The sequence below is a fragment of the Mesoplodon bidens genome (assembly GCF_964165515.1).
Source record: "Mesoplodon bidens genome assembly, chromosome: 5".
Taxonomy (NCBI): Eukaryota; Metazoa; Chordata; class Mammalia; order Artiodactyla; family Ziphiidae; genus Mesoplodon; species Mesoplodon bidens.
In genome coordinates this window covers 48,795,145-48,820,618 of record NC_138161.1, presented here as the reverse complement: position 1 = coordinate 48,820,618, position 25,474 = coordinate 48,795,145, and the positions used below count along the sequence as shown (strand labels likewise).

The following is a 25,474-nucleotide window of genomic DNA, read 5'->3' as shown; positions in this document are numbered from 1 at the left end:
GTCTTAGGTCCTCATGTGCGATATATCCAAAAGCCTGACAACAGGCCTTGCTCCATCACTGACTCTGTCAAGCGATTCCCCAAAGAGGAGGCCACAGAAGGGAATGCCACCAGCCCACCGCAGAACCCACCTACCAACCTCACTGTTGTCACTGTGGAAGGGTGTCCCTCCTTTGTCATCTTGGACTGGGATAAGCCACTCAATGACACTGTCACTGGTAAGATCATGGCATGTGGACCGTCACTACGGTGGGAATCATTGATAGTGCGATGCATTGGGAATGTGGTACCTTGAGTCAAACTGTGGCCTGTGAGGCATATCTTAGGAACAGCAAGTCCCCGCAGAGTTCTGCTGTCCCTGTGGTACATGATTGTTAAAAGTATCATAAGATGCGAAAAGATCATCTTTGTCCTGGTTATGGTCTCCCTGTTAATTTAGCAGATCTCTTTAAGTTGCATACCTTCCTTCTCCTCTCAGAACTGTTTTTCACAATGTGAAGGTATATCTAGTCTTTTCATTACCTGAAAATCACAGATAACATATGGGAATTTGCCACTGCTGATAAGATTTAAACCTGTTTTCCTTTCACCATCCCAATTTCTAGGTTGACCTAGAATTTTCAAGCAGGCTAAAAGTTATTTCAATCATTTTAGGAAAATTGTTTTAATTTGGTCAATTTTCTGCTTATGTCAGGAAATTTTGATTCTGCTGTCACTCATCCAATTTCTCTAAAAATGACTATGAAAAATAGAAACCCTGAGTCATTCTTTGAATTTGTTATATGGGATTTAAATTCTCTGTAGTGAACAGGATAGTCAAAGTAGAGGGGAGGGGTGGGAAGACTAACAACCCAAATCAGCTAGAGGATGTAGCAAAGAGCGTGAGGACACGAGGTTCCTGCTGCCCGTGTCCCCGCCACCGTGTGCCTGGGGTGGGTAGGCAGAATAGAGTTGCCCACTAAGAGGCTGTCAGGAAGAGTAGAGAGTAGTACACAGGGCGAGGTGAGGAGTGGGGAGATTCCAGATCTGCCAAAAAAGTTTTCTATGAATAAAGGAGAAAACAGCAGCTATTTCTCCTCAGACAAAACCGTTTGGTCTGGGCAACTTCCAGTGTAAGCAGCTTATCTTTGCTTAGCTGGCTTTTTAAATTTTTAACCATATTTTGCGAATTTCCTTTCTTATGCAAAGCTTGCCTTTGTTTTGAGAAAGAACCAGCCACTGCCCAAGGTTCCTGGGGATTTGACTAGACTTGCTTCTTTACTTGGAACTATGCCAGTAGGTATTATCATCCCAATATCTAAAAATCAATCTCTAAGTAATGATTATCTACATGTATTAAAAAGTTTAAAACTCTCAATCCATATGCAGTGCTAATAAAGAGTTCCTGTGATAGTAGTCTGAGGCTTCATTCTCACAAGACCAAATGAACTATAAAATTTCACTTGCCTTAAAAATACAGGACATCAAGTTGGAATTGCTTAATCTAATATGCTTAATAATCTAATATAGATTCACTTGGGTATGTCAATAGTATCTGATTTAACTATTTAAAGTAGGATTTTCCTTTCATCATGTAACTTTTTTAAATTATATAAACCTGTAATTTCAAAGAATCATGAATAGGATATACTTTATCTAACCAACTAGTTTTATAACATTATTATTATTATTAAATGCTAATGGGCTGCTTGAGATCTTTCACTAGATACTGGACTTATGATAACAATTTTCATGGATAAGGACCACATCTATAACTATTATATTTTATAAATAGAAGTAAGTCCATATTTAACCATTACTCACTTAGTCTATATTTCAGTGTTGGACCATATGCCCTAATGATCTGTTCTATTTTTTCCATTTTCGTTTATTTTTAGTGTTCCATTAAATATCACTTGATTTCAAATGTAATCTTTTATAAACCAGCAGCTCAGATAATACAGAGATTAATTCTCATGTCACTGGAAATGGTTTTTCAAGAAAGAATTAAGAACGATAACAAAAAGAGAGTGAAACATATTCTTCATTCCCCAGGTTGACTTCTGTCAGTACTCTTTCTTTTAATTGATAGGCATGTGTTCACCTCTAGTAAATGCATCCAAATTCAGATGCTTCTCCATATCCCTTCTACACTAAAGTAGAAATCGGTACACCATAGAGATTGGCCACAGCCTGGGTCCTTGGACAACTTAAATTACTTATAAGGTGTCATTTTGTGATACATCAAGAGCATGCTGACATAGATTTAAATCCCAGACCAACTGTGTTCTAGATAATGCAACTTGGATCTATAATTAGCCTCTTTGAACTTCAGGGTTTTTTATGTATAATAATAATAATTCTTATTGCTATCAATTTATTGTGAGTATAAGACTTAACAGAGAGTAGTATCACCATTTGTTATTTTCATGCTGTATTGACCAGACAGTGCTGTTCCCAATATTTATAATAAATAATTATGTTCTAAGTGAATTATCTCATAATAGGGCAATAAAACCCTCTGAGGGGGAAAAACAGTCCAATTATTGTGTCAGTTCTTTGTAGATTTTCTTATATCTTTACTATTAATGAAATTATTTTTTAAATCCCCTATTTAGAATAAGAAATATGGACGCATACTTTTTTGTTATTGGTGGTAGATTTTTATAATGTTCGTGGATTTATGAAAAGCTATTATCACTTTAAAGCATTAAAAAGGAAAGATATATATATTCTAAGACAAGAATTCTGAGAAAAATTCTAAGTATCTTTTTAACCATGAAGGTAACTTCTAGATCCATTTTGAAAACTCCAGTCTTTCAGGACAAAAAATTGTATTAAATTAACATTTAAAACTTGAGTCAAAAGAAAATTAGAAAAGATGTGCTATAAGTGTTGAAGTATACTAAAAGGCTAAGGTGATATTAAAAAGAATATCACACAGTCGATGAGGAATGACCCAAACAAAGATGTTTTTTGAAGGTGATTGCTTTCATGGATAACCAGCTTGAGTGTCACATAAATTGCTCCTTTGGTGACTAAACAGCACTTGAATCTTTCCAATTGGAATCTCTCAAATTTTTGTGATCCTAGTTTCAAGACACAACTCGGGGTTAATAAGGAATAATAAAAGATATAATAATAATAGGTACCACCTGTTGAGCAAAATACATGCAAAATACTATAGGCACTTTCCATATGTTCCTTCTTTAATCCCTACAAGCAACACTCTGAAGAGACACTATGGACATTTTACAGATCATAAAACTGAGACTGAGATCCAGGCAAGTGGCTTGGTCTGTCTCTTTCCATTAAGTCATGCAGTTTCCATTTTTTTAAAATCAATTTTACTTCCATTCTAATTACTCTGATCTTTTTCTAGTAAATGTCCTTTCACAGCTGAGGAAAAGATATAAAATGAACATAATTGAATTTGGGATCCTACCTCTCCCTCTCTTTCCACACTCCTTTAGAATAGAAAGCCAACTGAGACATAGGTTGGGAGCAGAGAGTCTGAGGAAGGAATCTTAAATATGGGCCATTAGTCCTTTAATAGCTGCACTAATGTGTCCAGATACAATGACCATTGCCTTCCAGTTTAATTTCAAATTTTCAAAAGGATGGTCATAGGAGATTACTCAGAAAAAGTGATCCTCCTTTTTGGCTTTTTAAAATTCACCAGTAAAGATCCTTCCCAAATTAAAATTGGTGATTATAAGTCTCCATGAGTTACTCTATAATTTCAGTTTTATTTCCGATGTCCATCTCCTACCTTTGGTCTCAGTGCTAACAGCAGAAATCCCCAGTAACTTGCCAGCTCCTTTGCAACCTTCCCACTTTCCCTGATGCCCACCACTTGTGTATTTCTTCATACTGATGGAGCTGTTTTTGAGTAGAGTTTTGTTGGTTGGTTGGTTGGTTGTTGTTTTTAGTTTGATTTTTTTAACCCTCTGTGTGATCTTGTCACATGCATTAAACTGAACCCCAACTGAGAGCAGGGAAAGTAAATTATTAAATTATATTCTCTTATTCTGAAAGTCTCTTTCTTTTGAATAGCCCTATAAATTGATAGAAACCTGCCCTTAAGTTAAATTTATGCAGATCTCTATGAAGACTTTAAGGGCATAATTTTTTTTAATTCAAGGATAATTATCAAGGGGGTATAAGTTAGCAGTATGTACAAAATTTATGTAACTTACATAAGCAGTAGGTATCAAAATCCCATAATTCTGTAGTCCAAAATAATGAACTATAGAAAAGTATAGTTCATTGTTCATTATTTGATTAACTGTTATTTGCTGCTGTGGCCTTCAACTCAGTTTTTTGCAGCAGTACCATGTAGTCAGTGACGTTTTTCCCAGCTATATTGTGAAGCCCCATGAGCAGGAAATGTGCTTCTACTGAAACACCGCTCCTCATACAGTGTTTTTTACAAAGCCACACTGGGCTTTCCAGCAATGGCAGACGATCCGACTTACCCAACAAAATCATAGGTTATCCATAACCAACGCTACCATAGGAGCATCAACAGTCTTCATAGTTACCAGACCTTTCCTGCTCTGGTAAAGAGAAAACAGAAATGGTGAGTGAGCAACTCCCCAAATGCTTTGGGACCTTCATCATCCTCTGACAGTCCCCATTTGGAAGTAGCTAATGTGTACGATCAATACGTCTCTAGACCTGCAATCTTGTTGCTCACTTTTATGAGAGTTGACTCTTATGCGGTTAGCTTTGAGAACATTCAGTCCACCAGAGCATAAAGACAAGTATCTGTTGGCTTTTTTTGCTTTTCAGAATATGAAGTTATATCCAGAGAAAATGGGTCATTCAGTGGGAAGAACAAGTCCATTCAAACTACAAATCAAACCTTCTCCACAGTAGAAAATCTAAAACCAGACACAAGGTGAGCCACCAGTGCTATTACAGGTGAATTCTGAGAGTGAAAAAAATCATTAACAAAGGAGTAAAATGACATCATCCTTCTCTATCTTAAGGGAGGGTCTAGTTTGCATTTCATTCTTTGGCTTTCCATACACAGCACTAGATACCCCTAGAGTCATGGTTTACAAATATGCAAGTTATTGGTGGGGATACAAGAGCTGACAAGATGGTCTTGTAAGTTAACAGTATAGCTGGGAACATTGAAAGATAGAAGGCCATTAATATCAAACATTGATATTAAATACCAAAATTTAGAGGAGGAAAAGTCTATAGACCAGAGACAACTGGAGTGTGGATGGTGTAAACTAGATTTAAAGCACAGAAGAAGTTGCCTGGCATGCTGGAAGGAGAGGGCGAGGAAACAAAAGCCATGTGACAAATGGAGGTGAAAGTTTGTAATAGTTAATGCTTAGTATAGCTACAGACTAGTCCCAGACACAGTGACCCTTTGCTTTTGGGTTTTTTTAATATAGACCAATGAGAATAGATTTTTGAAAATGGACATATATAATATTAACAATTGTTCAATAATAAACAACTTTTCTTGGCATTCCTTACTACACATTGATACCAGGTTGTTTATCTTGCTGTATAGTTTTGTGATTCCTTTTTAAATCTAAAATACCTAATATTTTATAAGTTCATTTTATTATTTCAAGAAAAATAAGGGCCTTAGGCATTTCTAGAAATGTAGTAGGGAAGGGGTTTTTTGTTTTGTTTTACATGGCTAAATTATCAAATGTATTGCTCAAGGAGATTCTCAAATGGGTACAGCCAAGCATTTCCATAATAAAGCCAATGTGCTAAATTCATTTCTGGACTAAATTTCACTCTCTGTGAAAAATCGATTTCTTTATTCAAGCTCCAAAACATTGTCTGATAAACTGTCTATACTTTCAGTATAAAACAAAACAAAAACACCCCTGACATCTTAAGTTATAGTACCCCAAGCAACATAGATCAATTTTCACACAATCAGGAGTTTTTCCAGATTGAGTATTTCATAACTTGGTAAAGTTCCTCAGTGTTGAAAAAGATCAGTGGAGGTGAAGACTGGAACTTCAGCATCAGAGATTTGTTTTTTTCATGTTTTATTTCTTGTATCTTTCATTGTCATGTGACTAAATTGAATTGGGTATTGATTGTGACACCCCGAAGAGCCTCTTTGGGCTCTGACAGCAGGGAGACTTTTCTGATCTTTTCAGGAGAAAAGGAAGTATCTAATTCATTATAGATGGTTTGCTGTATATAAACTGTAGTCCTATATAGCAAAAACAACACTTTTCCACCAGTGTATTTTTTTTCTTTTAAGTTCTCTGAGTTGTAATATGGAGAATTTTGCAACTGCTAATTTTCTTGAAGGTATTAAGTTAGCCAAAATAAGCATATATTTCAGTAAAAGTCCATTTGATGATCTTGGTTCTGTTTCCTTAGCAAGATTAACAGGGAGGAAGCCTATAATTTATTTTAAGGAAAGAGTAAAAGAGAAAAGGTCATTTAATTTGGACTTTTTAATAGGTGGATTTGGGCTTACAAAACTTGCTTTTTCTCTTCAGTTTCTTGCTTTTTATTCCACTTAAGAAAAAGTGAGCTGTGTAGTACACAGAAAGTACATTGAAGGGCATCCAATTTCTAAATGTTCATTGTATTCCTTTTCTGAATCAGGCTGTTCTCAGATTTCACACTGCACCTATTAGCTCATAATCAGAGGTAGAATAATGCCAGTGACATTTTAAACCTGATTTGTTTGTAAAAGGTTTGGGTCTGCGTTCAGCTAACATTTACTGAGTGCCAACAATGTGCTCAGCCCTGTGCTTGGTGGTGTGCCTACAAACAGGAGTAAGCATGGTCCCTGCCCTTGAGGAGCTCGAGGCTAGTGGGGTAGGTCACTAATGACCGATTATTCTACACAAAGTGGTGAGAGTTCTGGTAGAAGTCTGCACCAGGGGCGACTGAAGCCCAGAGTGGGCGGTACATCGCAAAGTCTGGGGAAATTAGGAAAAACTTCCTGGGAGAGGTGACCCCTAGGCTGAGGCGCGAAGGAGGAGTAGGCTGGAGCCGGCTAAGTGACTGTGGAAGAGAAAGCAATGTCAGGGAGGGTAGTACATGTCAGAGCAGTGGCCCGAAATGGCACGGTTGTGTGTGGTGAATAACGGGCTGTTTTCACCAGTGTGAGGGGCGAAAAAGTGGACAGAAGCCGTAGAAGCCAGGAGAAGCAGAAGCCAGGTTAGGGAGGGCCTTCTGCGCCAGATCAAGAAACATGGTCAAGTGATGGGGAGACCCTAAAGGATGGTAACCGGGGAGTGCCTTGCTCTGATGTTTTCATTTTCATTCTGACTTTCATTTAGTTGGAATAATTTTGATACTAGAGCTACTTATAATGAATAGCAGTTGGTAGAACAAATTTAACTAAAAGAACTTTTTGTTCATTTCTTTCATGAGTACCATTCTGGCATCTGACCTAATTGGTCAAATAGGTACATAAGAGAAACGTGCCTTTGGGCTGAGCTGGATTTCATTCTGGAATCACAGGACCAATCAGGTCATGGGGTTCACATCTAGCTTCTGGTTGTAATTGTTTCAGACTCAGCTACAACCTTGTCCTCTTTATCCCACCTTCCTCCTATGTGTCTTGCTTGTCTCTGCTGTCTGTCATCAGTGTACCTTCTAAGGAGGACCCCTGCAACCTATCCTTATCCCAAGACGAGCAAAGCCCAAAGGAAGCCCTTTCTGGATTTGTCTTCGGAAAAAGCAGTATTAAACTAAGATTAGGAATCCCTGTAATCAGAACTCCATGCCAAGTTTTACAACTTGGCATAAATTTGGGGCCACTGTGCATGTCTGTATGTGGCTTATTTAATGCTATTTTTAGTTTGGTACAATTAAATGAAATCCATTCAGATATAAAGACTGTTAATGTTCATAAATGTGATTTGACCAGGATTATATTGATAGTCCCTAATGGGTCATGCTTTAAAAGCTGTATATCAGTAGTTTGAAGAAAAGAACATTCTCACACTGGGGACAAATATAACACACGGATGTAAATTTTCTAATGAAAATTATTTAGTCTATGCTACGGGAAACTTTGTGGTGGTATAGTAGTTCAGTAGATCCCAGCCCCCACTGAGCTTGTAAATATATTCTGCACTCTCAGAGGTATGATGGAGATTAATCTGTCTATCTAATGGGCAAAAATGTTTTGAGCTGAAATATTAAAATTATGTGTTGAAAACCCCTATTAGTCAAATAACCAAGGAAGAATAAAGTGAAGTCAAATTATTTCATTTATTTTGAGATTTCTGAGCCTAAAGGTACCTGAGGAAACAAAACTAACACCCATGAAACATCATAACACAGAATAAAAGAACATGCCGATGTAAGACTTACACCAAGGTTCTGCAATTTAGAAGAGGAGAGAAAGCCTCGTGGAATACTTGAGACAAGAACTTGACAGTAAAGGATAGGATGGCATGAAGCAGGCCGGCAAGAAAAGAAAGAACAATAGTATTCCACGTGAAATCCATGTGCACAACTTAGGTGAAATACAAGTAGTCTTCAAAGTTACTACTGACAGCAAGGCTACATACAGCAAGTATAATATAACTACAAGTTCCCCAATGTAGGTTTGTTGGCTCTTTTGATGCAAGCTTTTTTCATACTGTCTTATGTTGTTAAGGCAACGTTCCTTTCCATTGTATCTTCTCTACCCCAACCATGATCCAAGATTAATGTTAATAAAAGACTCCCTGTAAAATAAAGAGGAAGTATGTACAGGATGCAGTTAGCAGGTGGTTTTTATTAGCTATAAAGAATGACTTTAGTCACATTTCATTACTTGAGGAAAATTTTGAGTCAAAATACATAGTAAACTCCCTAAATAAGCAAACTTTGAATTATAGCTGTTAAAATTCCCCCATGAGGTTCTGGAATCCCCTGTTTGAAAAGCTGGAAGATCATAACTTCTGAAAGAATATCTAGCTTTGTTCCAATTCTAGGAGACACATAGAAAGAATTTATTTTAGTCGCATTTTCCATCATTTGTCCTGACTAAAAAACAGGAGCTCTAAAAACAGGTGATTATTACTGGCTAATCGTTACACAGTGACATAGGTGGAGTAGGGCTTGGTGTTAGAACATCCAGGAGAATCAAGGCAGAGAAAATAGATCTACAGGGCTTTGGGGGATAAAAATTCTAAGTGTTCACACACTATTCTAGAATCAGAAAGACAGTCAACGATGCTACCGTCTCCCTGCCCATTTTTAATAATTTAGCCAAGTTTTATTTACTCTGCAGAAGCTCGAAAAATAACCCACAGTACGGGACCATCCAGCAGGTGTCTTGCTGCTGGGAGAGTTCAGCTGCACACCTGGCATGAGATGTTTCTGTCTCTAGAAAATGGAGCCGCTTGGCTGCCCTGAGGAACCTGGGTGCAGCTCCCAGGGCGGCACAGCAGGGACAGACCCGGCCTTGCTGACAGCTTCTTGCAGCTGGGGTGATAGATGTACGCAGGGAAGAGGGGCTGTTTGTGGGCAGCCAGAGCTGTTTTAGTCAGGTGAAGCAGGAGATCTGTTAACAGAGGCAAAAAGCTGTGGCACAACTCTATCACCTTCTTTGGAGGATCCCTCTCTTACCCCCGCCCCTAAAATACAAAGAAAATGTAGAGATGTTAGTGTCCACTGAATCAGTACCCATCTAGGCCACTCTCCAATATTTATTTTCCACTTATTTTTTTTCCCCATGAAACCTCATTGTGTGGCTCTTGTTGAACTAAAAGAAAAATACTAAGAAGAGCCTCTCCTGTCCGGAGCCAACTACTTTGTTTGCACAGACCACTATGATTATATTTAGTTCCGTGAATGGAAGCAATGATAAAGTATATGGCTTAAAAAATTAAGTGTTGCACCACTGCTTAACAGGACACAAAGTGTGGACTAATTGATCTTGAAATCTGTCCCAGCTCTAAAATAATGTAATCTTATGCTATCTGAAGCCATGCACAGAATCAGTGGAAAAACTGGAACTGAAAATAAAACCAAAACCTAGGTCCATCTTACAGCAAGTAGAATTGTCCTGATGAACCATTTTTGCTTTGAATCGATGTCTGTGGTCTGTGATTTGTTTTCAGACAAATTATTTTTAGCACACATTTTGCTAATACATTGATGGGCAGGATTCATCCTGATGAACTAGTTGGGGAATATGGACTTACACACAATCACTGTCCACTTAAAAAGCCCTGTATATCAGACTTCTCTTCATATGAGGCCATGTGTCTCCTTGCTTGGCTAAAAAACTGAAGAATCCACTTTGTGTGCTAGACGTACATGTGGTCTAGCGATTTCCTATGGAAAAGGCACTCTGTCTGAGAATTAAGATAAATCAAGTTTACTTAGCCTGCTCAAGTACTTCTACTGTCGTCTGTGGCTTGGGAGGATTCTGGAGAACAGTTCTTCCTCTAAGACTAAAACCTACCAAAGTTTCCTGTAGCTGACAGCAAAGATAGTTTGGGACCGTTGGTTTATGCTGTTTGACTTAATAAAACCTTGGCGCTAAAAATAAATTGGAATAGAGGTAGCAACTTCTTGTATACTATAAATCTGATTGAGCAAACCAGGTATGTGGAATGGCCATTATGCCCTTATTTATATGGTTTTTGTGAAATTCTGGTCTCTGCAGTCTGTATTAACTTTCAATATCTCTTCTCATAAGCTTTGTAGAAAGGAATAAAATAAGCTGCCAGAGCATTGGGCATTTTATTTAGTTTTATTGTAGGTCTGAGCAGCAGAAGAATAATTGCTTCCTCATTAAAGAAGGAAGAAATTGAGTTGATTGCCCAGGTTTGCAACTTGTCATCAGGCAAAAGAACAGCTAAGAGCGCGGAACTCCACTAGTCCCTAAAAAGAGCAATTCTTCTTTTCATATCGCCATATTCTTTTTTTTAAACATCTTTATTGGAGCATAATTGCTTTACATTGTTGTGTTAGCTTCTGCTGTATAACAAAGTGAATCAGCTCTATGCATACATATGTTCCCATAACCCCTCCCTCTTGCATCTCCCTCCCACCCTCCGTATCCCACCCCTCTAGGTGGTCACAGAGCACCGAGCTGATCTCCCTGTGCTATGCGGCTGCTTTTTATTACTTTTCACTTTGAACTTCTCAGTATCTAGGGAGGGGGTGCAGGATACTCATAGCAACACTACAGAATTAGAGTGCAGCCCAGATCTGGAATTTGTGTGTCCCCCCACAGAAATGGGAGAGAAAAGAAATGTCCCTAAGGACCTACTGGGCAGCTAATTAATGATCCCTGATGCCTGCTCATGCCCTGCTCCTCTCCCTTCTGTCCGATTTAGGCTTATTTTGTCCTCGAAGTATCTCTGCAGCTCTGCCCTTTGCTTCTCATCTGTATTCCCAGGCCAGCACAATGCCTGCACATGGCAGGTATCCAGAAATGCTTTCCATAACCCTGCAGTGTCCTTGGAGAACTGGCTGATTTGATTTCCCTATTCCACTGCTCCTTACTTTTTTTTTTTTTTTCCTTTTCCCCTCTTCCCTTTCTTTCCCTCTGACTGAAACCCAACCTGAATGGGGCCCAAATATTTCAAGATGACACTAGGGGCCAATCAGCTAACAAAATTCAAACCAACAAAGAGCTACGGGGGGACCTTTCTATATAAAAAGTGGTTGCTTGAGGTTTATGAGCTTTTGTTAAGTTTATCAAGTAATGAAAACTATACTTCAGCTGTATGTTATGGGTAAAAATAGAGGAAAATCGTTATAGAGAGGAGCAAAGGAAGGGGAGGCGGGGAGAAGTGTCTGCCCTAACCAGACCTGGAGGTTTACCTCAGGCTAGATCCCGCAGGTTGGAGCTTCCCTGTCTCTGTCAGTTTTGCCCGTGAACCACAGATGCCCTTCTTATAACCTTTACAAACACAAAGCAAGTATGTGGACATAGAACAGTTCTGCCTTGAGAGTTCTATGGCAGTGTGTGTCAAATTCCCCAAGAATAGAAGCACCTTTAAAAAAATTCTTTAGAGATAGAATACTAGAGAATATTTATAATGACTTACTATGTGCCTGGTACCTTGCTTTTACATGTATCATCTCATTTAATCCTCATAAGAAACTCACAGATACTTTAATACCCCTATGAGGTTATAATTACTATAATTAATAGTAACCTCATAAATACCATTATTATCCTCATCTTTATACTTGAGGAAATTGAGGCTCAGAGAGCTTAAGTTACTTACCTTAAAGTTACACATGAGTGCAGCTGTGAACCCAACTCTTTCTGGCTCCAAAACCCATGGCCTTAACCACAGAGCCATGCTGCCTTCTGATAGGGCAGCCAGGAAAATTGTTTTTGTTTGGATCCATACCTATCTGGGCAAAACCAGGCATGGCTTCTGCCAGGGGTGTGATTCATTTGGCTTGTCCTCTACAAGGCCCAAAGGCTTGACTGCAGCTGTCACCTGGACTGTACTCCACTTAGATATTCATTTTGATGAAGTAGGTCTTAGAAATAGCTTTTTAAATTTAATTTTCATTTTTATCAGAAGAACATGTACATGGTTTTAAAGCTCAAATACTACAAAGCAGTTCATTCCTATTCCTAAATTCCATTTGCCAGAAGCAACAATTTTCAATAATTTTGTTCTTTTTTTCAGCTTTATTAAGATATAATTGATGAAAAAAATTATAAGATACTTAAAGCGTACATGACTTGATATACATTATGAAAGGATTCCCCCTGAATTAATTAATATATCTATTACATCATATATGTACTATTTTTTAATTGGTGAGAACATTTAAATTATAATCTCTTGGCAAATTTCAATTATACAGTACAGTGTTTCAACTATAGTCACCATGTTATTCATTAGTTCCTCAGATCCTATTCATCTTACAACTGAAGTTGGTACTCTTTTACCAACGTCTATTTACCCCAGCCCTTGCAGTCACTTTTCTACTCTCTCCGTTTCTATGAGTTTGACAGTTTTTTTTAAAGATCCACATATAAGTGATACCATGAACTATTTGTCTTTCTCTGCCTGGCTTATTTCACTTAGCATAATGCCCTCCAGTTTCATTCATGTTATCGCAAATGACAGGATTTACTTCATTTTTAAGGCTGAATAACACTCCATTGTGTGTGTGTGTATACACATACATACATACAGTTGACCCTTGAACAACATAGGTTTGCTAACTGCATGGGTCCACTTACATGTGGATTTTTTTCAATAAATACAGTACGTGTATTTTCATTTTACAGATCTTTAACTGAAGTTTGTGTTTGATTAGAGATCATAATATGCAGAATCAAAAGAATTAGGGTTTGAGTCCTGATTCTATCCAAACTATTTCAGCTTCTTGCCCTTGGGTGAGTCATTTATCAATTCCTCCATTTTTGAGGCAGAGATAGCAATACTCAGATTTTCACCTGCTTGGGGGGTTGGCACCTGTAACCCCCCACATTGTTCAAGGGTCAACTGTGTGTTTGTGTGTGTGTGTGTGTATACACATCATAATTTCTTTATCGATTCTTCTGTCAATGGACACTTAAGTTGTTTCCATACCTTGCCTAGAGTGAATAATGCTGCTATGAACATAGGAGTACAGATATCTTTTCAAGATAATGATTTCATTTCCTTGGATATACACCCAGAGGTGGGATTACTGGATCATATGGTAGTTCTAGTTTTAATTTCTTGAGGAACCTCCATACTGTTCCCCGGAGTGACTGTGCCAGCTTACATTCCTACCAGCAGTGCACAAGGGTTCCTTTACTCCACATCCTCACCAGCATTTGCTCTCTCTTGTCTTTTAGATAATAGACATCCTAACAGGTGTGAGGTAATATCTCATTGGGGTTTTGATTTCCATTTCTCTGATGATTAATGATGTTGAGCATTCTTTCATGTACCTATTGGCTATTTGTATGTCTTCTTTTGAAAAGTGTCTTTTCAGGTCCTTTACCCATTTCTTAATTGGGTTATTTGCTTTTTTGCTATTGAGTTGTGTGAGTTCCTTATATATTTTGGATATTAACCACTTATCAGATATATGATTTGCAAATATTTTCTCCCATTCTATAGGTTGTCTTTTCATTTTGCTGATCTTTCCCTCTGCTGTGCAGAAGATTTTCAGTTTGATGTAGTCCCACTTATTTATTTTTGCTTTTGTTGCCTTTGCTTTTGGAGTCAGATCCAAAAATTATTGCCAAGACTGATATCAAGGAGCTTACCACCTATTTTTTCTTTGAGGAGTTTTAAGATTTCAGGTTTCATGTTCAATGTTTGAACCATTTTGAGTTGATTTTTATTTATGGTATACAATAGGGGTCCAGTTTCATTCTTTTGCATGAGGCTATCCAGTTTTCCCAACACCATTTATTCAAGGGACTAGCCTTTCCCCATTGTGAATCCTTGGCTCCTTTGTCATAAATTAATTGACCATATATATGTAGGTTTATGTATGGGCTATCTGTTCTGTTCCATTGAGCTATGTCTTTATTTATGCCCATGCCATACTGTTTTGATTACTATTGCTTTGTAATATAGTTTGAAATCAGGACATGTGAGGCCTCCAGCTTTGCCTACTCAGGGTCTTTTGTGATTCCATATGAGTCTTAGAAATGTCTTTTCTATTTCTGTGAAAAATGCCATTGGAATTTTGATATGGATTGCATTGAAACTGTAGATCACTTGGGGTAGTACTAACAGTTTAACAATATTAATCCTTTCAATCCATGAATGTGGAATATCTTTCATTTTATTTGTGTTTCTTCAATTTCTTTCATCCATGTCTTAAAGGTTTCAGTGTACAGATCTTTCATCTCCTTAAAATTATTCCTAAGTATTTTATTATTTTCGAGGCTATTGTAAATTTTGAGGCTATTGTAAATGTAAAATGTTTGCTTAATTTCTCTTTCTGATAGTTTGTTTTCAGTATATAGAAAACCAACAGATTTCTATATATTAATATTGTATCCTGCAACTTTACCAAATGTATTAGTTCTAGCAGCTTTTTGGTGGAGTGTTTAGGGTTTTCTATATATAATGTCATGTCATCATCTGCAAATAGAAGTTTTACTTCTTCCTTTCCAATCTGGGTGTCTTTTAATTTCCTTCTCTTGACTAATAGCTTCCAGTGCTATGTTGAATAAAAGTGGTGAGAGTGGGCATTCTTGTCTTATTCCTGATCTTAGAGGAAAAGCTTCCAGCATTTCATCATTGAATATGATGTTAGCTCAATGGGCTTGTCATGTAAGCCTTTATTATGTTGAGGTGCATTTCCTCTGTACCAAGTGTGTTGAGTTTTTATCAAGAAAGAATGTTGAATTTTGTCAAATGCTTTTTCTGAATCTATTGAGTTCATATAGGTTATATAGATTTTTATTCCTCATTTTGTTAATATGTATATCACATTGATTGGTTTGTGGCTGTTGAACCACCTTTGCATTCTTGGAATGAATCCCACTTGATCATGGTTTATGATCCTTCTAATGTATTGTTGAACTCAGTTTGCTAATATTTTGTTGAGGATTTTTGCATCTATGTTTCATCAGGAATATTGGATTATAATTTTCTTTTCTTGTACTGTCCTTGTCTGGCTTTGGTATCAGGGTAATGCTGGCCTCAGAAAATGAGTTTGGGAGTTCCCCCCTCCCCTTCAATTTATAGGAAGACTTTGAGAAGGATTGGTGTTAATTCTTCTTTAAATGTTTGCTAGATTTCACTGGTAAAACCATCTGGTCCTGGGCTTTTGTTTGTTGGGAAGTTTTTGATTACTGACCCAATCTCCTTCCTAGTAATTAGTCTATTCAAATTATCTATTTCTTCATGATTTAGTCTTGGTAGGTTGTATGTTTCTAAGAATTTATACATTTCTTCTAGGTTATCCAATCTGTTGGTGTATAATTGTTCATAGTAGTCTCTTATGATCCCTTGTATTTCTGTAGCACCAGTTGTAATGTCTCCTTTTATTTCTGATTTTCTAATTTTATTTGAGCTCTTTTTCTTAGTTATTGTAGCTAAAGGTTTGTCAGTTTTATTTATCTTTATGAAAAAACAGCTCTTAGTTTTGTTGATCTTTTGTATTGTTTTTTGGTCCCTATTTCTTTTACTGCTGCTCTGATCTTTGTTATTTCCTTCCTTCTACTAACTTTGGGCTTAGTTTTTTCTTCTTTTTCTTATTTCTTGAGGTGTAAAATTAGGTTGCTTATTTGATATCTTTCTTTTTTCTTAATGTAGGCATTTATTTCTATAAATTTCCCTCTTGGAATTGCTTTTGAGGCATTCCAAAATTTTGGTATGTTGTCTTTCCATTTTCCTTTGGCTCAAGATCTATTTTGATTACTCTTGATTTTTTTTCTTTGACCCATTCGTTGTTCAGTAGCATGTTTGTTGTTTAATCTCCACATATTTGTGAAATTTCCAATTTCTTCTTTTAACTGATTTCCATTTTCTTACCATTGTGGTTAGAAAATACACTTTATATGATTTCCGTTTTCTTAAATTTATTAAGGCTTGTTTTGCAGCCTAACAGATGACTTATCCTGAAGAAAGTTTCATGTGCTCTTCAGAAGAAAGTGTACTCTGTTGCTGTTGGATGGAATGTTCTTTATATGTCCTTTAGGTCCATCTGCTTTAACATTATGTTAAGTCCAGTGTCTCCTTATTAATTTTCTGTATGGATGTTCTATATATACACTGTTGAAAGCATGGCATTGAAGTTCCCTGCTATTACTGTAGTGCTATTTCTTCTGCAGATCTGTTAATATTTGCTTTATATACTAAGGTCCTCCTATGTTGTGTACATGTTTACAGATGTTATATCCTCTTGATGAACTGACCCCTTTATCATTATATAATGACCTTTTTGTGTCCTATCACAATCTTTGGCTTAAAGTCTATTTTGTCTTATATAAATGTAGGTAGCCCTGCTGTCTTTTGGTTTCCATTTGCATGGAATATCTTTTCCATCCCTTCTCTTTCAGTCTATGTGTGTCCTTAAAGCTGAAGTCAGTCTCTTTTAGGAGAATTAGATGGGTCTTGGTTTCTTAATCCATTCAGCCACTATATGTCTTTTAATTAGAGTTTGGTCCATTTACATTTAAAATAAGTGTTGATAGATATGGACTTACTATTGCTATTTTGTTCACTATTTTCTGGTTGTTTTATAGTTCCTTTGTTCCTTTCTTCCTCTCTTCATGATTTGATGAATTTCTGTAGTGTTATGCTGTGATTCTCTTCTCTTTTTTGTGTGTATGTCGATCATTGGTTATTACTTTGTAGTTACCATGAGGTTTACATAAAACGTCATATAAGTCTATTTTAAGTTGATGCCAACTTCAAACACACAAAAGCTCTACTTTTTTACACTCTTCTCTCCATTTTGTTTTTATGCCACAATTTACATTTTTACACTGTATATCCATTAACAAATTATTATAGTTAGTTATTGTAATATTTTTGTCTTTTAACTCTCAGAGTTAGAAGTGATTTACCCATCACAGTTTCAACATTGGAGTATTCCGAATGTTAACTGTGCATTTACTTTTACCATTGAGTTTTATACTTTCATGTTTTCCTGTTACTAATTAGCATCCTTTTGTTTCTGTTTGAAGAACTCTCTTTAACATTTCTTGTAAGGCTGATGTAGTGGCGATGAACTCTTTCAGCTTTTGTTTGTCTGGGAAACTCTTTATCTCGCCTTCAATTCTGAAGAGCAACTTTGCTGAGAATTTTTTCTTTTTTTTGAATTTCAGCACTTTGAATATATCTGCTGGTCCCTTCTGGCTTGAAGTTTCTGCTGAAAAATCTGCTGATATTGCTATGGGAGCTCCCTTGTACACAAGTTGCTTTTCCCCTGCTGCTTTTAAGATTCTTTCCTTGTCTTTAACTTTTGACAATTTAATTATCATTAATGTGGATCTCTTAAAGTTAATGTGGGCCTGGTTAGGAAAGTTTTCAGCTGTTATTTCTTTGAATAAGCTTTCTGCCCCCTTTCTTTCCCTCTCCCCGTTCTGGGACTCATATAATGCATATGTTGATCCATTTGATGGTGTCCCATACATCTCTTAAGCTATCTTTTTCATTGCTCCTCTGATTGGATGAATTTCACTGCCCCATCTTTGCATCCACTGACCCTTTCTTCCACTCATCTACTCTGCTGTTGAACTCCTCTAATGAAGTTTTCAGGTCAACTCTTATATTCTTAACTCTGGTGTTTTCTGGTTTGGCACTTTTTTATATTTTCTATCCCTTTGTACTTTGTTTACGCATTGTTCTCCTGACCTTGGTAAGCATCTTAATGACTTATTTTGAACTCTTTATCAGGTAAATCACTTGTCCATTTCACTAAGATCTGTTTCTAGAGATTTTTCTTGTTCTTTTGTTTGGAACATATTCTTGTTTCTTCATTTTCCTTGATTCTGTGTTTGGTTTCTGCACATTAGATAAAACAGCCACCTCTCCCAGTCTCAATAGAATGGTTTCAGGTAGGAAATGAACCTCTTGAATCAGCCCAACCCGAGCTCGTACTTGTTTCCCAAACCTCTAAGATTGTCCAAGCAACTTTCTTTGTTCTTAGTGGCTCCTGGTAGTTGGGGGTATACCAAAACTCAGGAGTGTCCCAAAGGGGAGGAACACAGTCAGCATCTACATGCAGGCTGATTATAAGCTGGGCCCTAGGCAGCAGGTGGGAAATTATGTAGTTAAGCCGCTTCCAGGGTGTTGACTTAAAAAATATTCACAACCTAAAAGTTGAGAGTTATATTTTATTTGGTGGGCATTTTTAGGACTTTAAGCCTGGAAGGCAGCATCTCAAGTAACCCTGGGAGAACTGCTCTGCAGAGGCGAGGGGGTAACCAGGATAGTTTTGCAACAAAGAGCAGGTAGTCAGAACATCAAAAGATTACTGTTAAAGAAAACCAGATATCCCAAGTTAAGGAATTTAGTGCTTTCCTATGTATGGGAAGATGCAAGAGTCTAGGCTTACTGAAATCATTCCTTTGATATGCACCTCAGATATCTGGGGCCAGTGTTTTTACATCCTGAGTTTCCTCAGGGCTCACTGTAGGGAGTGGCTGCAGTCTGGTGGCTGCTAGATGGCAGGTATTCTTTCCTTCCCGAGTTCCCTCAGGGCTCACATTGGAGGGCTGCAATTGCTGATGAGTGCGACATCCTTTGTTTACTGATATGGCAGGAAATATTCCATTTCTCAAGGGAAACACTAGGAGGTGGCTGTTTTTGCCTGCTGGGCCCAGGATATAGTTAGGGCAGGGAGGTAGGGTAGGGAAGTGTGCTCCTGCATCTATTAAAAACTGCTTTTTGTTTGCTAGTCCTGTGGAATTTGTGAACACAAGCCCACTGGCTCTCAGAGACAGGCAATATGGAGACCTATTCCTTGGGCAGCAGCTGCAAAAGCTGGGGTGTCAGCCATTTGTACAAGCCCCTTCCAGGGAAATATTAGTGGCTTGGTTTTATTGTTGTAGCAGGCTGAAGGAAGAGGGCAGGGAAGGTGTATGCCAACTTCTCTGTCGCTGGGGAGGATCACAGCCAACCCCTAAACGTGCTAAAACTAAAAGCTTCACCCTCAGGTGTCAGCTTTTAAAAGATGCATATAAACCCCTTTCAGGGAGAGATAGGAAGATGGGCATTTTTGCCTGCTTCCTCTGTGCTGAGCCCTGGGGGGCAGTTAGTTAAAAACTGCTTCTTTGCCACAGTCCTGTGGGACTCATGGATGGCTAAGTAACCCATTGGCTATCAGAGCCAGGTGATCCAAGGACTCATCCCTTTGGATGGAAGCTGTAAAAACTAGGGCACAGACATGTTTACAACCTCCTTTCAGGCAGATAGTAGCAACTTTGAGCAGGCTGGAGAGAGAAGGTGGGAAGAGCATCCAATGGCTTTCCTGGTCTCCAGGGAGGATCACAGCCCCCAGAGCTTGCTAAATTAAAATCCTGACCCTCAGGTTGCAGCTTTTAACACTGGCAGATAAACACACACCTTTCAGAGAAATACTGAGATAGGAGATTGTGCCCTTCTGCTCTGCCATAGTGAGTGCTCATGCACTTGTGAAGTGGATTTGCTATATCCTTATGGGTCTCATAAACACAAGCCCAATTGGCTTTCAGAGCTGGGTGTTTAGGGGGACCCATCCCTCAGGTAAGAGTCTTAAAAGCTGGGATGCAGATGTGGGTTACAAACCCTTTGCTCCTCAGGAAGAAGTTGGGAGTTAGGGGTTCCCTCCTGATTATATGGTGCTGTGTCAGGGATGGGATTTATGGCAAGTGTGTCTCAGCCTTTGCTACCCATTTTGATGGGGGTATTCTCTCATTTCCCCAATGCATAGGAGTTGCTCGGCTAGTTTCTGGATCTCTTTCAGAGGGAACTGCTCTATGTGCAGCTGTGCATTCAATGTGCCTGAGGGGAGGAGAGCTCAGGAGCTTCCTATGTTACCATCTTAGTCCTGCCTCTCATTCTCAATTATTTTAGCTATTTCTTCTGTTAATTAAATCCATATGTCTAGACTGACTGTTTCTCCAAATGGTCAAGTGCTCAAGTCATCTGTTACCTGTGTTTGTTTATGGCAACATCTTCAGGAAGCCCTCACCATCATCTTTTGCTTCTCTCCTGTGTTGAATCCCCCTAATTCCTATATCCCATGTCTTCCTTGTTTACTCGCTTTCTGGAATTTCTTGAGAAACACATCTTGAAGAAAGGTTATGGAAGATAGTATTTTTGAGTTCTTACGTGTCTGAAAATATCCATGTTTTATTCTGATACTATTGTTTAGCCAAACATAGCTTGTAGGATAAAATGAACGCTTGAAAGCATTGTTCCATTATTTTCTAACTTCTAGAGCTGCTGAGATGTCACGTCATTCTAATTCTGCATCCTTTGAATAGGACCTATTTTCTTCTCAGAAACGTTTAAGATCTTGTCTTTATCCCAGTGCCCTGAAATTTTGCAATTTGCTTGCTTTAGTCTTTTTTCTTTTTTCATCTTGCTGGGCAAATATTAGGACTTTTAAATCTAGAAACCCATGTTTTTCAATTCTGGGAAATTACTTAAAAACTTTCTAGGATAATTTTCTACCCTCCTTTTCCACTCCTCTCTCTTCTAGAACCTACTAGTTTTATATTCCCTGAAAAAATCTGCTCATTTCCGTATTTTCTCTCATTTTTCATTTTTTCTAGTATTTGTAAAATTTCCTTAACTTTATTTTCCAAACATCCTATTTGAAGGTTTATTTATTCTGTACTTTTTATTTTAAAAAACTTTCTTCTCCTCTGTGGGATTTTTGCACAGCTAAAATCCTATGCTTATTCCCTATGTATAATCAATATTTTCTCTGAGACATTACTCTCTTCTACCTACAGTGTCATAAATCTTGTGATAAAATGTGCTTCTTGGGAAAGATTTTTGCCTTTTAAAATATATTCTGTTATATATTTTCGGTTTAATCAGCCAAAAATATGTGCCTTTTAGTTCTCATGCAGTTAATTAAACTTAATTTAAAATGATTTCTTCAAAACTTGTCAAGTATCATAAAATGGTGGCCAAAAAAACCAAAAACAATCCCCAAAAGTAGCTTATCAATATTTGTGGCCATTCTATAAATATAGCTGAAGTGTAAATAACTGTGAAATAAAAAGACATGGAAATAATTTCAGCAATCAGACTTGGCCAAAGCACAGAGCTTTTTGGCAATGACCTGGAATGTGGAATGCATTGCCTGCTTAAATCCAAGTCCAGGTGCCTGTGATTTCTTTTTCCACTTTCAGTTCACCATTTTTTTTTAATAAGTTCATCAGGCCTCTGAGCTAGAATTTAATCTGTGGAAAATATTCTATGCCAAAGCACCCCATGTATAGGCAATTTATTTAAATGAGTGAGATAGGTGGCTTTATATCAGCAGTCTTATTGCAAAGGATAATGACACTTTCTACCAGTTGATTAGTTTACAAAATGCTTTCATGTGCAGTTTTTCACTCTAAAAACCCTGAATGTTTGAATTCTATGACATAAATCACAGCAAGATCCTTTTTGACCTACCTCCTAGAGAAATGGAAACAAAAACAAAAATGGGACCTAGTGAAACTTAAAAGCTTTTGCACAGCAAAGGAAACCATAAACAAGATGAAAAGACAACCCTCAGAATGGGAGAAAATATTTGCAAACGAAGCAACTGACAAAGGATTAATCTCTAAAATTTACAAGCAGCTCATGCAGCCCAATATCAAAAAAAAATAACAACCCAATCCAAAAATGGGCAGAAGACCTAAATAGACATTTCTCCAAAGAAGATATACAGATTGCCAATAAACACGTGGAAGGATGCTCAACATCACTAATCATTGGAGAAATGCAAATCAAAACTACAATGAGGTATCACCTCACAGCAGTCAGAATGGCCATCATCAAAAAATCTACAAACAGGGCTTCCCTGGTGGCGCAGTGGTTGAGAAGCTGCCTGCCAATGCAGGGGACACGGGTTCCAGCCCTGGTCTGGAAAGATCCCACATGCCGCGCAGCAACTAGACCCATGAGCCACAACTACTGAGCCTGCGCATCTGGAGCCTGTGCTCTGCAACAAGAGAGGCCGCGACAGAGAGAGGCCGGCACACCACGATGAAGAGTGGCCCCCACTCGCCACAACTAGAGAAGGCCCTGGCACAGAAATGAAGACCCAACACAGACAAAAATAAATAAATTAATTTACTAATTTAAAAAAATCTACAAACAATAAATGCTGGAGAGGGTATGCAGAAAAAGAAACCCTCTTGCACTGTTAGTGGGAATGTAAATTGATACAGCCACTATGGAGAACAGTATGGAGGTTCCTTAAAAAACTAAAAATAGAACTACCATACGACCCAACAGTCCCACTACTGGGCATATACCCTGAGAAAACCATAATTCAAAAAGTCATGTACCACAATGTTCACTGCAGCATTATTTACAATAGCCAGGACACGGAAGCAACCTAAGTGTCCATCGACATATGAATGGATAAAGAAGATATGGCACATATATACAATGGAATATTACTGAGCCCTAAAAAGAAACGAAATTGAGTTATTTGTAGTGAGGTGGATGGACCTAGTCTGTCATACAGAGTGAAGTAACTCAGAAAAAGAAAAACAAATACCATATGCTAACACATATATATGGAATCTTAAAAAAAAAAAGGTTCTGAAGCACTTAGGGGCAGGACAGGAATAAAGACGCAGACCTACTAGAGAATGGACTTGAGGACATGGGGAGAGGAAAGGGTAAGCTGGGACGAAGTGAGAGAGTGGCATGGACATATATACACTACCAAATTTAAAACAGATAGCTAGGGCTTCCCTGGTGGCGCAGTGGTTGAGAGTCCGCCTGCCGATGCAGGGGACGTGGGTTCGTGCCCCGGTCCGGGAAGATTCCACATGCTGCGGAGTGGCTGGGCCCGTGAGCCATGGCTGCTGAGCCTGCGCATCCGGAGCCTGTGCTCCACGACGGGAGAGGCCACAACAGTGAAAGGCCCGCGTACCTCAAAAAAAAAAAAAGATAGCTAGTGGGAAGCAGCCACATAGCACAGGGAGATCAGCTCGGTGCTTTGTGACCACCTAGAGGGGTGGGATAGGGAGGGTGGAAGGGAGACGCAAGAGGGAGGAGATATGGGGATATATGTATGTGTATAGCTGTTTCACTTTGTTATAAAGCACAAACTAACACAACATTGTAAAGCAATTATACTCCAATAAGGATGTTAAAAGAAGTTTTTAAAATAAATGAAAACCCTGCATGTTTTAATCCCCGTATCACAAAGTTTGGAAGTTTGGAAAAGCAAAGACAATAAGAGTACAATGGTTAAAAGCGTCATTGCTCTTAACTGAAAAATAGGAAAATACTTATCTCTTGGGGTTTGTATTACTTTTCATATGTGGTATCTGGTACATAGTAAGCACTCAAAAAATGTTCACATTGTAATGCTAGAATCTGTCTTCCTTATAGATTCCAGCAGTACCTCAATAGTCAAAAATCTGACTCCTTGAGCCCCAGAAAGTTCTGTTATTGCTCACTTGGTATCCTCTGTACCAAATTAAGAGCTGCCATCCTTCTGTTTTTCACTTTTTTTCTGAAGTATTTTTTGTGTTCTGCACTCTTAGTCAATTACAAACTTTTTAAAAAGAGGAATTATCTCCCAAAAGTCTTTCACAATTTTGAAACTCAATCAATTCTATCAGCTGACTCAAGCTGGTTTTACATTCAAAATTACTTTCCTGCTAAGTCTGCTACTGAAAGGAACCTTAGTTTCAGGCAAACAGCAAATAGCTTTACTGGTTTGAACTTAAAAGGGTTTGCTCTGCTTGAGTATTCTACGGATGAAATTTGTCAAATGTTGCATAGTAATTTAGTGCATAATTCTTAAGGACAGAGTCAAACATAACTACAAGGGATATGGGCTTATTTTGTCTTTTGTTTTTTTAACATAAAGGGTTAAGGGCCTGGCCCATATGAATCTAGTTTATAGAAGGAGAGAAAAGTGTCCTTGTGCCCATACTCTTCATGAGCTGACACTACCATGCCCCTACTCGGAATATATTGTGGCTTCCTATGATCCACAGAAGACCCAAGTTCCAGGAGATATAACCAGGAACTTCCTGCAACAAAATATTTTCATGTACATCTGCTCCCATAGCTTATCTAGTAGTTCTCAAATGTCAGTGGGCACAGGATTCACCTCAGGAACTTATTATAAATACCTCTCTGGAACCCCTCAAAAAGGGATTCAGTAGCTAGAATGGAACAAGAAGTCTGCACTTTAAACAAACTTTCCCCAGTGTAGCTCTATCATGTGATTCTGACATGGGTAGCTCAAACCCCACAATGAAGAACATTGCCTAGGTCTATGGCTATACCCAGGGTTGGGATAATAAGGAATAAAAAGGAACTTATTCTGCGCTCCCAGGAAGTAGCTAAAGATTTGAAGGAAACTGAGGCTCCTTGTTACTGGAATTAGCCTGGGTCCATCACATACCTCTTTTCCTGTATGTCCATTAGCAACCTGCCCAGCTATTTCTATTAATTTGGAGTTTTTAAAAGACAACAATCTTTTTTATTAAACTTTTTCTTCTAGAAAACAATTAGACAAGCTGTTTGAACAGTAGAATTAAAGGAATTTTTCTTTCCTGAAGCTTCTTCTAGAACATATGTCCATTCACTGTCATGATTTCAAAACAGAATCAGGAAGAATGTTGGTATGACAAGAAAATTGTTTGTTTCCTACCACTTAAGAACATTATTTTTGTTTTCTGTTTCTTTCCCCCCCTCACAGCTACGAGTTCCAGGTGAAACCCAAAAACCCACTTGGTGAAGGCCCACCCAGCAACACAGTGGCATTCAGTACTGAATCAGGTAATCACATCAGCAGTAATTCCTAACAAGGATATAAAGGGTCACAATGTTTTGCATAGCTTGTTTGAAACCTAGCTCAACACTGGGTAAAGCACTTGATTTAAAGAAACCATCCAGGGCTTCCCTGGTGGCGCA

The 25,474-nt window shown here is 38.1% G+C and overlaps 1 protein-coding gene across 14 annotated transcripts in view; it reads left to right on the top strand.

Moving 5' to 3' along the window:
- The window catches only part of ABI3BP (ABI family member 3 binding protein), a 250,305-nt gene that overhangs the window by 219,019 nt on the left and 5,812 nt on the right, over positions 1–25,474 (top strand). For all 14 annotated transcript variants that reach the window (XM_081235523.1, XM_081235522.1, XM_081235521.1 and 11 more), the window contains 3 exons: positions 8–217; positions 4,773–4,881; positions 25,260–25,339. In XM_081235523.1, the coding sequence (XP_081091649.1) occupies positions 8–217; positions 4,773–4,881; positions 25,260–25,339 (399 nt within the window). The remainder of the gene's footprint in view (positions 1–7; positions 218–4,772; positions 4,882–25,259; positions 25,340–25,474) is intronic.